The sequence below is a fragment of the Labeo rohita genome, chromosome 3 (assembly GCF_022985175.1).
Source record: "Labeo rohita strain BAU-BD-2019 chromosome 3, IGBB_LRoh.1.0, whole genome shotgun sequence".
NCBI classification, from domain to species: Eukaryota; Metazoa; Chordata; class Actinopteri; order Cypriniformes; family Cyprinidae; genus Labeo; species Labeo rohita.
In genome coordinates this window covers 52,409,116-52,424,028 of record NC_066871.1, presented here as the reverse complement: position 1 = coordinate 52,424,028, position 14,913 = coordinate 52,409,116, and the positions used below count along the sequence as shown (strand labels likewise).

At 38.1% G+C, this 14,913-nt stretch overlaps 1 protein-coding gene across 1 annotated transcript in view; it reads left to right on the top strand.

Annotated features, from left to right (window-relative positions):
• Positions 1 to 9,600: 9,600 nt before the first annotated feature.
• LOC127161351 (uncharacterized) overlaps positions 9,601 to 14,913 on the top strand; it is a 1,226,263-nt gene continuing 1,220,950 nt past the window's right edge. The window contains exons 1-2 of the mRNA XM_051104045.1: positions 9,601 to 9,779; positions 9,949 to 10,266. Of these exons, the coding sequence (XP_050960002.1) occupies positions 9,719 to 9,779; positions 9,949 to 10,266 (379 nt within the window). The 5' untranslated portion in view covers positions 9,601 to 9,718. The remainder of the gene's footprint in view (positions 9,780 to 9,948; positions 10,267 to 14,913) is intronic.

Genomic DNA, 14,913 nt, shown 5'->3' with positions numbered 1-14,913 from the left:
GTATTTCTGGGTCCCACACCTGTACATACTCGCATATACATATAAACTTGATCCATGCATATACACCTAAAAACACTCGCACATACATATAAACTCGTTGCGCGCATATACACCCATAAAACACTCACGCAAACATACACAATACATTTCAGGTAAGACGCATGCTTGAGTTGTGTATATACATATATGCAAGTGATTTCATATGTGGATGTGCGTGAACTTTTCAGTGCAAACGGAAGGCATTTCAGTGTAAAAGGAAGCAGCGGCACTTCCGGCGGAATTTCCAGATGCCGGGGCATTTTAAAACGCTTAATATGACTTAATACATTAAAATAGTGTTTTAAAAAGACCTTTAATATAGCATACGATGTACCGGGGCGAATTTCCACTGGGCACTTTTCAAAATCCCGTTCAGCACCGCCGAGAGTTCGCGCGATCGTTCAAACAAAACCGAAAGTAAAACGCGCACGCGCCTTCAAAAGCAATTTTGATACCCCGCGTTTAGAGCGCGACTCCCCAATGCGTGCAAATTAGGCTACATAACATATTTATTCTGTATTTCATAAATAAATAAATAAATAAAAAATCACACTGCTCAAGGTTAAAAAAAGAAAGTTATGTTGAAATGAAAACTCTTGTTCATTACATTTTACTTCATAATTGCAACCGCATGTGTTGTATTCATTGTTGCAAAACTTGTTCTGTATATAGTTTGTTTGTTATCATGATCAAAACCACTGATCTGAAGCTCAATGCTGATGCTGTCATGTAAATAGTTTTCTAATCAGCAATAAATATAACAATTTCTGATCAACCCATATCAATTGCATGCTTAAAATAACATACCGGTTAAAGCCCCGCCCATTTCAAGACAACATGACCCACTTCCAGGTTAAATCCCACCCACTTCCGGGTTAGGCCCCGCCCACTCCGAGTACAGATACAGATACAGATAATTCATATGGTTAACAGATACAGATACAGATAATGCTGTACTCGCTCATCCCTACTCTGTATTAAGTTCTCCCACTTTAATCTCTCCAGGGGGAAGTGAATCTTTCCAAAAAAAACTTGGACCACTAAACCAGTTGGAAGCAATGAGCTCTTTAGATCTGAGACCTCGAGACGCATGGTCGGCGGGGTTGTCTTCTGATGCAACATACTTCCATTGTGTTGGTTTAGTACTTTCCTTGATGCGCTGGATACAGTTTGCTACGAAAACATGAAAACGTCTTGCATCATTGTTTATATATCCTAAGACAACTTGCGAATCTGTCCAGAAGAACTCTTGAATATTTTCCAACTCTAGTTCTCCTTTGAGCATGTCACTTATGCGCACTGCTACTACTGCTGCAGACAACTCCAGTCTTGGCACAGTAGTTACCTTGGTGGGTGCTACTCTGGACTTGGCAATGACAAGTGAACAGTGGATTCGTCCTGATTTACTGATTGCTCTTAGATAGGTACAGACACCATATCCTGCAACACTTGCGTCCGAAAAATGGTGGAGTTCATATCTCTGAACTTCTTGAAAATCTGCTGGAAGATAGCAGCAATCAATCTTGACATGAGCAAGATTGATTGCAGCAGGGTTTTTGTTCAGTTCTTCTAGTGGGACCCTTTCTGCCTCTCCACGCTCTATTGTTTCATTCATGAATGTTATATAGTCGCTGTGATATTGTTTGTCTCTTTCAAGTCTTTTCTTGAGACATTGGAGTCGGTGTTCTGCACAGCTTTTATTGTTTGCCAGACCCAGCTTGTCCTCTTTAAATGGCAAAGGTAGCTCACAATGTCCATCTGCATTCATCTTTACTCCTTCTTCCATTATAGACATAAAGCACTGATCCTCTTGGGAGAAGTGAGAATCTTTCACCTTTCTTTCATTGAAATCAGACTCAAGGACTTTAATCACATCTGGTGGTGTGATTACTTCTTTGACTTGTGTGCGACAAATGTAATGGACTTCATTTGGGAACTGATCTGATGACAGCCTGGTTGTCACTTCCTTAACAATAATCCTGTGGCTGCTTCCCATAGCATCACCATAGTCAACACAAGGGTCAGCACCACCGACTATTGTCCAACCCAAGTCTGTTCTTTGTGCAAATGGCTCATTGTCTTTTCCTGACACAACTTCTCTGGGTAACAGTGCTTGTGAGCAGTTGTAACCTATGAGTAACCCAACGTCGCATTTTATAGGAGGGGCAATCTCTTCGGCAAGGTGCTCTAGGTGGGGCCATGCTCTTGTTGTCTTAGGTGTGGAGATGTGATTTAGATTGGCAGGAATGAGCTCTCTTGTATATGTTATGGGAAGAGGAATTCTCTTTGAGGAATAGAAGCCTCTGACTTGCAGCCCAGACAGCCTTTCACTTGGAATGACTGTATCTCTGGTTGACAGCGTAGAAAGCTTTAACTGTACATGTCTCTTGTCAGCATCCAGAGCATCTGCCTTTTCTTGTAAAATGAAAGTGGTGTCGCTCTGACTATCTAAAAGAGCATACATCAGGATTTCATGTTCTGGGTTGATTGTTGTGGATAACCAAACTGGACTGATTGTGGATGTGAGGTCACTGCTGTTGTTTTGAACTACACGGTGTGATATTGTCTCGTTTGGAGCTTCCTTACTTTGTTTGATTTCCTTTATGTCTTTTATGCTTTTGCTTTCCCTTTGTTCCTTGTCACTTTCTTTGTTTTTTCTGATTTCTTTATCCCGTTCCTCATGTAAACAGGTTGGATGTTTCCCTTTGCATGTGTCACAAACACTTATCTTTCCACATTTCTTTGAATGGTGTCCAGAGTTAAGGCATCCAAAACATAGTCCCTTTATTTGTACGAACTTGACTCGTTCCGTTATTGACTTGTCCATGAACTGTCGACATGTGTGAATGCTATGGTATAATCTTTCACAGAAGACACATTTCCTTATATTTGGTTTTTCTTCTGCAGCACTTGCCAGCACCTTAGTTCCGACACTTCGAGTCTTTGTAGGCTTAAACTTCCCTTGAGTGCATGAAGTGACGTTACTGGGTTGCACGCTATCTTTGCTTCTCTTGTGATGAAGTCAACAAAGTTACTGAATGTTGGAAAGCAACCGTGTTGCTCTTCAACCTCAATGACCTTTCTATTCCATTTTGCTGTTAGCCAATCAGGAAGCTTGCTTAATATTTTCTGATTTTCACTGCAATCATTTAGGACATCAAGACACTTGATTTGTTGCATAGCAGCTTCACAGCCTCTGAGAAAGTCAGAGAACTCTCGTAACTCAGCACTGTCCTTTGTTCCAATCTTTGGCCATGAAGTTAGCTTATCTCTGAAGGATTTGGCGATTACAAATGAACCTCCATATCTTTCCTCCAGAGTGTCCCATGCCGCATAGTACGCTGCATCCGTACCCAGTAAAAAGTAACTCTCGATGGCTCTTCTGTCTGGTCCACCCACATACTTGCGGAGATAATAAATCTTTTCATTCACTGGAATGTTTTTCCGGTCTATTAGTGTCTGAAAAGACATTTTCCAATCTTTGTATTTGAGAGGGTCTCCATTGAAAACAGCAGGCTCTGGTACTGGTAGACGACTTGTATTAATGGAATCTGCTAACGCTCTAGCCAGTGCCGTGGTGCTAGCAGGTCTTCTTGTGTAGCATCGTTCGTTAGTTGCCACCTTGTGGTCTGTGGTTGAGCAGAAAACTGTTGCAGTTTTGCAGTAAGTTGTGATGGTGTGAGCAGAAGTTCAGGCAGACTTCCTAGCTTAGGAGCAACTTTTCTTTGTTAACATTGTCGTGTAGGAGGTCTGAGATTTCTTCATCCGAGTTGATTTCTTGCTCATACACTTTCAGTCGTGCTTTGGCAGCATTCATTTTCTTTATAGTTTCTAGACGTTCTAGCTCTCTTCGCTTCTGTTCTAATGCCTTTAGTTTTTCAGCATTTTCTGCTTCTTGCATTGCTAACCTTTGTCGGTTTTCTGCTTCGAGGGTTTCCAGCTCGTTTCTTTCACGATCCAATTCCTCCATAACTTTCAGAGTGGCTTCAGTTGCAGCTAGTTCAGCTGCTGCTTCTTGTTTCTTTAAAGACAACCTGCTTGAACTTGAACATGTGCTTCTTGAACCTTTAGATTTTTGGGACGCTGCTGAGATGAACACTGAACCAGCTTCACTCCAGCGAAGTGATCTCTTTGCTGGATCCTTTACATTTCCTTTGTCTGCAAGACATTCTTCAGCAAGTTGTATAAGCTTTTGAGAAACAGCATCACATGTGTCCACTCTTCGACGAGTGTCTCCATCAGGAGTTACATGACTGCACAGCTTGTCATAGGCTTGTTTTACTTCTGATGAGGTATATTGGATCTGGACAATGTGATCATGTAATCTTGCACTAACAGGTTCTTCAAGTGCCCCTTTAACTTGTTTAGCAGCAGTTTTCCATTCATCATAGCTTGCCTTAAAGCGAGTTTGAAGCTTATGCACCTTTTCTTTGTGCAGTGCTTGACCCTTTTCAGTGAGTTTCCTAACTCTTTGGCTTTTCCTCAAGCTCTCTTCTTTAGCAGCTTGATTTGTGCTTGAGTCCGGACTTTCATCATCAGGACATACTTGTAACTGCAACTCCACAACTTCAGTATCACAATCTTTTTGATCGGCCATACCACTATTCTAGTGTGCTTCAGACCTTGTTACTTATGACTTTAACTCAACTAAGTGATATAACACTCTTTAATGTGCTTATGAACTTAAATATGTGTCATAAACACCTTAAGCCAAATTAGATACACTTTTCACTTGTTACAAAATAAAAAACAAATAACCTTCACTATAAAAAACGAAATAGTAAAGACTACACCTTTAAAATACCTTGATGTACCCTAAAATTAACAAAAAATACTTGTAGTTAACAGTCACCTTATGTTAAACAAACAATAACTTCAGTTTAGGCTTAATTTTTGACCAAAACACGTTAACCCTTTAAGCACTTAATAGAGTCCCTTTAAAAGTTAGCAAGGTTAATCTACTTCACATTTAACTTGTTTTAAATGCGTAACTTCTTTTTAGCTTAACCACGCTGCACTCTTATACCCCGGTTGCCGCTGGTTTGGGCTTTGCGTGCATGCAGTCCATCTTTCCTTTGATGCTTGAGAGCGACGTCACCATCTAACGAGCTGCTCTTTCAGCTCCGCTGCGACCAGCACCGCTCTCCTCTCTTCCCGCACGAAACAGGTTGAGTTCTGAGTGTTACTCCTCTCAAGTTGAATCAAAGGCTCAAGTCGTTCTTGATTTTAACTGACGTTTATTCGGACACGAGTCTGTAGTATGTCTTGTACATTCTAGCCTTGCATCCCTTTTTATGTCCCAACAATGCCGTTAGAACTCATTGGCCTCTTTAACCCAAGAGGAATAAACTTGGAGGGTTACAGTTTTCTCTTTAACAAAAAAAAAAAAAAAACAATATAACTTCTTAGCACTTCTTACAGGCGTAACTCTTATATACGTGTTATTAGTCCAGCACCTCATGTGGCTGTACTACTTGTAGTGCATCGGAAAATATCTTGATTGCAACAATTAAATAATTCCCAAGCTAAACAAAGGAGAAATAGGTTCCCCCCTTTTTATTGTTTTAGTTGAATAATATGAAACGAATTGACATGTATTAACAAAAATATATATTACTTATTTATTCTAATGATTACTCTGAACATTTTAACTATTTATTGACCCTTTAACTATAAAGTGCATATTATAAACTGAGATACATGAGAGTTGCCTCTGACGGCAACTACAATGTGATTTTGATTTGCCTTGAGAACAAGTTATTATTTTGCCTGTGAAGGAAAAAAGTTACACATATTATTATTATTATTATTATTATTATTATTATTATTATTATTATTATTATTATTATTATTATTTTGTGTGTGTGTGAGATCAATCCATTATTAGTGCTTTAGAAATTTTTTGCAATGATATGTGCTGCACAAATCACCTCCTATGTTGTTTACAATGTTACTGCAGGTTGTGCAACATACAATGAACAATGTCTATATCAGGGTGAGTTTAAGCAAACTGCAAGTACTATCTATAAAGAATTCCCATATAGATATGACCAGTTGCCTAATTGGATCCCATTAAAATCCTATAGGAATGGTCCTACAGAATATTAATGTCTTGTCCTATAAGACTCTTCCTATCAGAATCCTATAGGAATGGTTCCAAAATATGATAGAAATTCTTATTAGAATCCTGTACAGGTTTCCCATTGGAATCCTATAGGATTTTTTGACAAGGGAAAGGGGGAGGAGCATCGCACATGACAAGGAGAAGGCTGCATGTGAACTTCTGTATCATCATCATTTAGGAGACCGAGTATTTTTGTGATATAAGGCCATATTCCGGCATTTTGGTCATAGTAAAGGCATAATTCGATACTGAAAAGTCTAAAGCAGTTTGAAGTGTCAAGAATATTAGCAAAGATTATTGTAATTCGTTTAGACTAGAACACTGTTTAATTCTTATTTCGCTATGGAACCTGATCGTTTTTTTGTTTGTTTGTTTGTTTGTTTTTTTGCTAAGAACGATCCGAAACATTTTGCCTTTCGCCATGAATTTGACAACCCACACCCATCCACTCCCCATCTCGTTCTTCTGAGTTTGAGATCTTCTCAGAGCACTAGCCTGCTTCAAAGACTAAAATCAAGGCGCCCACCACTAGTTCAAGTACTACGTTTTTTCTCAATACCGCTACAATAGAGGCAGTACGTGCATTGCATTCCAAGTTGCAGTTTTCTGTTGCTACGTGGGCGCTCAGTTTTTTTTCTGACATTTAACTAAAATATATAGATTCAGCGCTTCACATAAGCAATTTGGTTGTCTCGACAACAAATGCTAGACTAAGACACACTTTTCTCATCTCCTCGAATGCAAAAAAAAAAAAAAAAACATTAACCTTTATAAATACAGAAAACATGTACTTTTTCAATCAACACTTCTTTATTTACCTGAAGTCTGCAAACACGCTGAGATTCTTCAAACTGTGCGCCGCACTTCATTCACGAGAGAGGTGGGATGATTAATACGGTTTGACTGACAGTTTAATGAGCCAATGGCGTCACGAGGTTTAGTGGCGGTGACGTCGCTTACTGACCCAGGATCAGTGATATTAGCAGTTATGTTTCCGATTTGAGCTTAAAGTATAGAAAAATATATAGCTTTTAGCTTTTGTTGATGCTACCGCGCTACTTGATCAAAATAAGAGCTTAGCTACTGAAAAGCTGTTTGATTCAGAAAACAGCGAAGCTACCACCATGCTACTGAGAAATGTAGTTAAGCTAGTAGCGTCACTACTTGTAGCAACACTACTGCCCAACACTGGATATCATGAACAGGAAATAACTTGCATAATATGAAACGAAATGCAAATTACACTTTAAACCCGTAGGTGGCGCTGCTCTGTTAAGAACGTAAGCTCCACCCCTCACTTCCGGTTCTGTAACTGCTGGTGTTGCGGGTCTGCAGTTGGATATACTGTATCTCCATGCACATTTAATTCAGGCCAAGTCCCGCCCATTCAGACATAAAGGGACCAATGGAAGCTGCATTTACTGAGCAGCCAATCAGGTTGGACAGATGTCATCTCCACCCACTATATATAACCAACAGAGTGTGTGTTCTGCTGTCTGAAGATGAGACTAGTAACACTGTGACTGTGACATTCACACACAAACACACTCTTGAAAATATTAAATTAAAAAATTTATTTCATGTCAGAATCAGCACTGACAGTTTCAGCGTCTCCTTTTGAAGAAACAGGTGTAAGGCCTGCAGGGTCATCCACATCTCCACTAAAAACACTCTCATTTTAACATGAATGGCCCTACATCTGGTCCTGTATGTGGCTTGATTTGTCTCAGCTCAACTCTCCAAAGAGTTTGACCAATGCTGGATAGATGCAAGACCGTCATTGTATGCATATGACAGTCATTGTATCTCTCTCTAATCAAACACACCTGATTCATTCATCAGTTCATCAATGGAGACTCCAGTGCTAGAAACATTGTTGAGGAGACTCCAGGAACTGGTTTGGGAATCACTGGTCCATGGAAATGTGCAGAAATACAGTATATGTGCTACTGTACATCAGATTCCTCATTCCTGCTCCTGGAGAAACATTTTTCAACTCTGATTAAAGCACCTGAATCAACTAATCAAGGTCTTTCAAATCCAGGTGTTTAGATGATGAACTCTGCCTTACGTGAAAACACTGAAATAAAGGTTTTAGATAAACTGCACCAATTAAACTAACACTGAACTCATAATCTGATTGCAGCAAACATTTATACAGAGGAAAAAGTTGAGAAATTCAGTTCTAGAAACACTGTTAAAGAAAGAAGAGGAACTGTGATCTGAATGTGTGAAAATTCACAGCTATCAGTCCAAACTGGGTTCAGAGATGATCTCAGATCTGTGTGGGTTAAACTAGTGTGGTCAAACTAACTAAGTTCCCACAGCCAGCAGTAACACACTTCTGAAAACACTAGATCACAAACCACAACACAAAGAGACAAAAGACAAACATTAGTGCTGAAAAAAAAATTAAAGTGCTATAAAAATGTCGCATACACATGCTCTCAAGTGCACAAGTGTGGATACTGAGACAAACTAAATTTTGGTGTCAACAGCAGAGATAAAATCATTTTGGCATCATGACATTCAATTTGTTAATTTGTTAAATGGTTTTACCAAATATCTGACCAATGACTTCGGAGAAGTTTGAAAAATTAGGTTTTCTTTATTTATTTTTTTATCAAACATTTCATTTCAAAATGTCATTATTGATATTATTGTTATTAGTTCGACTCAAGGAAGGAAGTCAGTGATAGTGAATAACTTTTCAGTAACAAACCAGTTTAATCACTAATATGTTAATGCTTTTATTTTTAGAATTTAATAACATGCAGAAAAATGATAAAAGAAAGAAGTGAAAATAACAGTAATGTAAAGAATTATAGTAAATGTGGTTTGATCAACAATATTTAGTTCTCACACTGAAGAACATGTTTCACAGTTGCTGTTGTCTGGTTAGTGGTTATGTTTAGGGCTCGTTCACACATCGCGTCTTTTGCGCGCTCGAGCTCATTATTTCAAATGTAGGCGCGCGGCAGCCGCGATCATAACGGAAGCGACGCGCTCGGTTTTTTCAGGCTCGTCCGCACCGCATCCAGATCAAAACATCTCAGCTTCTCAGAAAGCCACAAGCGGGTCATGTGACAAGATTCCATCAATTAGCTTCATCCTTTCCAGTAACAAACATTGAAAGCTCAGCCAAGATGGAGAAACAGCTGATCATAGCTGTACATTTTTTAATAAATTTAGTAGCAGAGCTACAGCAAGAGATTTTAGTGCTGGAAATCCGTTTGTCCTTTGATGAAGTGCGGGTCATGGTTGCTTAGAAACGGCAGACGCCACGCGTCGCTTCCGTTATGATTTGAAATAATGAACTTGAGCGCGCAAAAGACGCGATATGTGAACGAGCCCTGAGGTGTTTTTACAGAATGACTGCAGCTTAAAACTGACTGAACTGATCTCAGTTCTCACACTTCTCCATTGTGTCACTAAATAACAGCATTTAAACACTCAGTCAGATCAGAGGAAGTGAACAAACACAGGAAGAGCTGATAGTATTTAAAGAAAGAGTTGTGAGCATATAATGAAGAGGAAGACTGACAGAAAGAGAAAATGGCTGATAAGTGTCATTTGTGTCTGCTGGGACTGATCATTCTCTCTTCACTTCTCACAGGTAAACAAATCTCTGTTTTCTCTACAAGACATTTAGTTTAATTAGTCTGGGAAAGAGTTCATTTCAACATGATCAGTTTATTAAATAAACTTAAGACTATACCCACTTCTACAGGCACCACTGATTATATTATATTAATAATGATCAGTCAAATATTGTTGTGTTTCAGGAACCAGTGGAGTGAATGATGATCATGTGTTCATCAGTTCTGGTGAAAATGTCCGTCTGCGCTGTAATAATCATCTTCATGACTGCAAATCAACTACATGGAACTATAATATCAGACATTCAGCAGCAGTTGAACTGATTGGTTTAGGGATAAAGAAGAAAGACATCGAGAGACATGAGAGACTGAGTCTGGGGTCTGACTGCTCTCTGAACATCAACAACATCATAAAAGAAGATTATGGATCTTACATCTGCCAACAATATGTGAATGACAAACAACAAGGAACTGATGCACGTGTTTTTCTGCATGTTCTTCATGGTAATTTTAATATCATGTGGTGAATTTAAAAAGTGCAGATTCTTCATTTAAACTCTCATGGTGATTGTAAAGTGTGTGATTTGTGTGTTATTTTGTGTTTCAGTCTCTTCATCCTCACAGACTGAGATCAGTGCAGGCAGCTCTGTGACTCTCTACTGTCAGTTGTTTTCATATACTGGAGACTCTTGTGATGATTGGATCCGTTCTGAGGGAATTCAGCTGTTCTGGGTGAATCATTCTGGTGTTAAACTGACAATATCAGACTCCAGATATCAGGAATCAGCTCCAGGACACTGTATCATCACTGTGACTACAACACTCCTGAATGAAGATGACAACAGAGAGTGGAGATGTGAAGTTACTCACAGAAATCAAGTCAAGACCTCAGTCACATATACTGTCAAGAGTTCAGGTGAGAAAACAATCTCATCAGTTATTGCTAATGTTGTGTATAGTGTAACTCTATAGACTATTAATGTAACCCCCTTGTCAGGGAAGGTTATATATAAAGTAGCTTTACAGCAAACTAGATGAGTTCCCTTAAGAGTATGTACTTGTAATTCTCATTTTATAATGGCTCTGTAGGTTTATTATTGAGAACATGTTAACAGAACACTCTTCTGTTAAGAGTTTAAGATTCAAACATTCAAAAGGTATTTTGTACGAAGACCTCGTATATGTGTGTGTGTCCACTTTAAGGAACCCTTCATGAAACACAAATGTTTGGTTGATGTGCACTTGGGAGAAAACGTGGGTTTTGCTGTCAGGTTTGATTTACCTTTAGTTGATTGGATGTATATTTGTTAAGACCCGCCCCCTGATAGGTGAGTCCTGCGTTATTGGTCCATTAAGAAGTCTGTCGAGAGACGACAAGCAGCAGTGAGATTTGGATTGATGAAGGGTTGGTTCTGATAAAAAAATCTACTGTTGATAACCGCAAAACACGAGTTGTACGATTGATATTAGTTTAAACGTATATTTTATTTGTTTAAGTGTCCGAGTTTACACAGGAAGTGTGTTAATTATTTGTGTAGCGATCTGTTTCTGGTTGAAGACCACGAGGCCGGCATTGAGAGCCAGTGCTCTCAGTTAGCAATAGTTGTAGAAAACAACTGCCCTGTTTGAGCCTTGTTTTGAAGTAAATCCTGTTGCTGCACGTTGTTTATTGTTCAGTATTTCCCTGGAGATTCACACTTTGTGAGTTTGAGAGTGTGCACAATGTGCACCCTAAACGAGGAACGTAGAGTTTGTTGAAACTCGTTGATTTGAGTACATTTCCCTAGAGGATACTTTGTGTATTTCATTCCTGTGTTCAAATTGCACATTGTGTATTGCTATCTGTACCTTTTCACCTTGAATTTACCAATTGGTTATTATTAGAATATCTCTACTGATTACTCATACCTGAAATAAGTCATATTATACATAAAATAATATACTGTCTTTTCCTTATTTATTTATTTTTTTCTGTTGGCAAATAAATCCCCATTGCTGTATAATCTTATCAGTTTATTTAGTTATTCAGTGAAATTCATATCCCTAAACCGTGGTATCAGAGTAGGGTCTTAAATTCATAGTCGAGAGACTCCAATTAAAGGAACCCGGTGCTTCGCCCTTCAGAGTTTAGGTCAGGTGAACCTACGAGGGCAAGGGCGGTACATTAATATCACCGAAGCAGAACAAACTGAGGTATAAAATCTTCTTTCAGTCTGACAGAAGAGAAACTCAAAGCACTGCTGCAAACTAATGAACTGCAGTCAAGTGTAACAGTCCAAAAAGAGCTGCTGTAAATAAATGTTTTTATTATGCAATGTGTTGATCATAGTTAAAATATGATGGTCATAATCTACAGCAGGAGTTATAACAGTGATTCAAGCTAAAGTTAATGTAGCTGTGAGTGTTGAACATAATTGTTTTATTTGTTTGTTTGTTTTTGGCAAACGGTATCTGTTGTATTTGCAGTGTGCTGTATTTTTCGGTAAATAAGTCAAATCAGGGCAAACTTGCGTTGTTGAGAGAAACACACAGAGGTCACATCGGTGTATAGGTCACATTTTATTATTACATTCAGAAATAATGTAAAATACTGGTAAATAAAGTGAAACATTAACTCATTCGGCATGAACTGTTGGTAACTCTTTATTTTGATGGTCCCTTTTGACCATTCTGTTGATAATAAGTAGCATTGCACCTATATGTCAACAAACTCTCATTAGAGTATTAGTTACTGTCTGATTAATATCTGCTCTTTATTGTGAAGATCTCACAACAGACATTCTGACTATAAGTAACTTTGCCAGTACATGTCAGCTTAAAGGAGAAGTTCACTTCCAGAACAACAGTTCACAAATAATTTACTCACCCCCTTGTCATCCAAGATGATCATGTCTTTCTGTCTTCAGCTGTACCTGAGATCAGTGCAGGCAGCTCTGTGACTCTCTACTGTCAGTTGTTTTCATATACTGGAGTCTCTTGTGATGATTGGATCCGTTCTGAGGGAATTCAGCTGTTCTGGGTGAATCAGGCTGGTGTTAAACTGACAATATCAGACTCCAGATATCAGATATCAGCTCCAGGACACTGTATCATCACTCTGACTACAACACTCCTGAATGAAGATGACAACAGAGAGTGGAGATGTGAAGTTACTCACAGAAATCAAGTCAAGACCTCAGTCACATATACTGTCAAGAGTTCAGGTGAGAAAACAATCTCATCAGTTATTGCTAATGTTGTGTATAGTGTAACTCTGTGGACTATTAATGTAACCCCCTTGTCAGGGAAGGTTATATATAAAGTAGCTTTACACAAACTAGATGAGTTCCCTTAAGAGTATGTACTTATAATTCTCATTTTATAATGGCTCTGTAGGTTTATTATTGACAACATGTTAACAGAACACTCTTCTGTTAAGAGTTTAAGATTCAAACATTCAAAAGGTATTTTGTATGAAGACCTTGTATATGTGTGTGTGTTCCCCTTTAAGGAACCCTTCGTGAAACACAAATGTTTGGTTGATGTGCACTTGGGAGAAAATGTGGGTTTTGCTGTCAGGTTTGATTTACCTTTAGTTGATTGGATGTATATTTTTTAAGACCCACCCCCTGATAGATGAGTCTTGTGTTATTGGTCCATTAAGAAGTCTGTCGAGAGAAGACGAGCAGCAGGTAGATTTGGATTGCTGAAGGGTTGGTTCTGATAAAAAAATCTACTGTTGACAGTGTTGGGAAGGTACTTTGGAAATATAATAGGTTACAGATTACAAGTTACTTGATTTAAAATGTAATAAGTAGTGTAACTTTTCAATTACTTTATTAAAGTAATGTAACTTATTACTTTTAATTACTTTTTGATTACTTTTCTAAATTTCTTATATTTTTAACTGTTAATCATTTTGAAACATTTAAACCAGGCAGAGTTAAGATTACAGTAGTACTCAACACTGATTACTATCAGACTTTCAAAATCCTTTATTACTTGAATTAAGATTATAAGTAAGGAATAATATACATCTTTTATTTTGTGATAACAACTGACTGGATGTACATTATCTCACTTATTACTCAGCTGTTTGATAGATTATTTAGATGATTATTATTAGACATGAAACACTGATCTGAGATGAAATATTTGAACGCAAAGCTTCCATGAAGAAATCAGTTGCTAGAAAACAGTTCAAACTAGACATTTTAGGGATAAAGTGCAGTCACACCAGTTTACTTACACAACATTTCACCACATAAATAATTAAGTAGTGGTACTAGTTTGTTAGTTATCTTATAATCCATTACAGTGTACAAAAAAAAAAAAAAAAAAAAAAAAAGGCAGCAGCTGCGTTTGTATGAAACAATAGAGCAAGTCCACGATACCAGGATGACAGAATTAAGAAATTGTCCATATAATATTGAATTAAGCTTTAATATTTTATTAGCTAAACAAATGCAAAGCTTCCGCCAAGAAAAACTATCAAGCATATAGCACTGACTTAAATTACCCGGAATGAGTCTGAGTTATTAGCTTTTACCAGTTGTTATCAGGGAATAACGTCATGACTGACCAATCAGAATCAAGCATTCCACAGAGCCGTGTAATAATTTAATTTAAAACACAGCCACCACAAATTCAGACTATATATATATATATTTTTTTTTTTTTTTTTTTTTTTATTTTTTGGGCTTTTTATGCCTTTTATTGTGATAGGACAGTAGAGAGATGACAGAGCTGGGAGGAGAGAGGGGAGTGGGATCTGCAAAAGGCCTCAAGACGGGAATTGAACTCGGGTGGCCATGAGCGCAATGTCGGCACGCTAACCACAAGGCTATTGGCACCGATGCCCCAAATTCAGACTTAATATTTACAAGAAATAGTTTATTCGCTATGATACTGGGTTTGAAATCAAATGTTTGGATAGTTATGACAGAAAACGCTAGCGTCTAACAATGCCTTGGAAAAAACAATCTTAAAAAATAACGATTACGCATAAACCTAAATAGGAAACAAAACAGTTATCAAATAATCATGTGTCCTGTTCTGTGTCCTAAACTCCTGAAACATTGGTGTCTCATTTTAGAGCAGTCAATGCAATTAATGAAGGAAGTCAATTAAATCTGTAAGTGTGTGTGGGTGTGTGAAAAAATTCAGATGTAA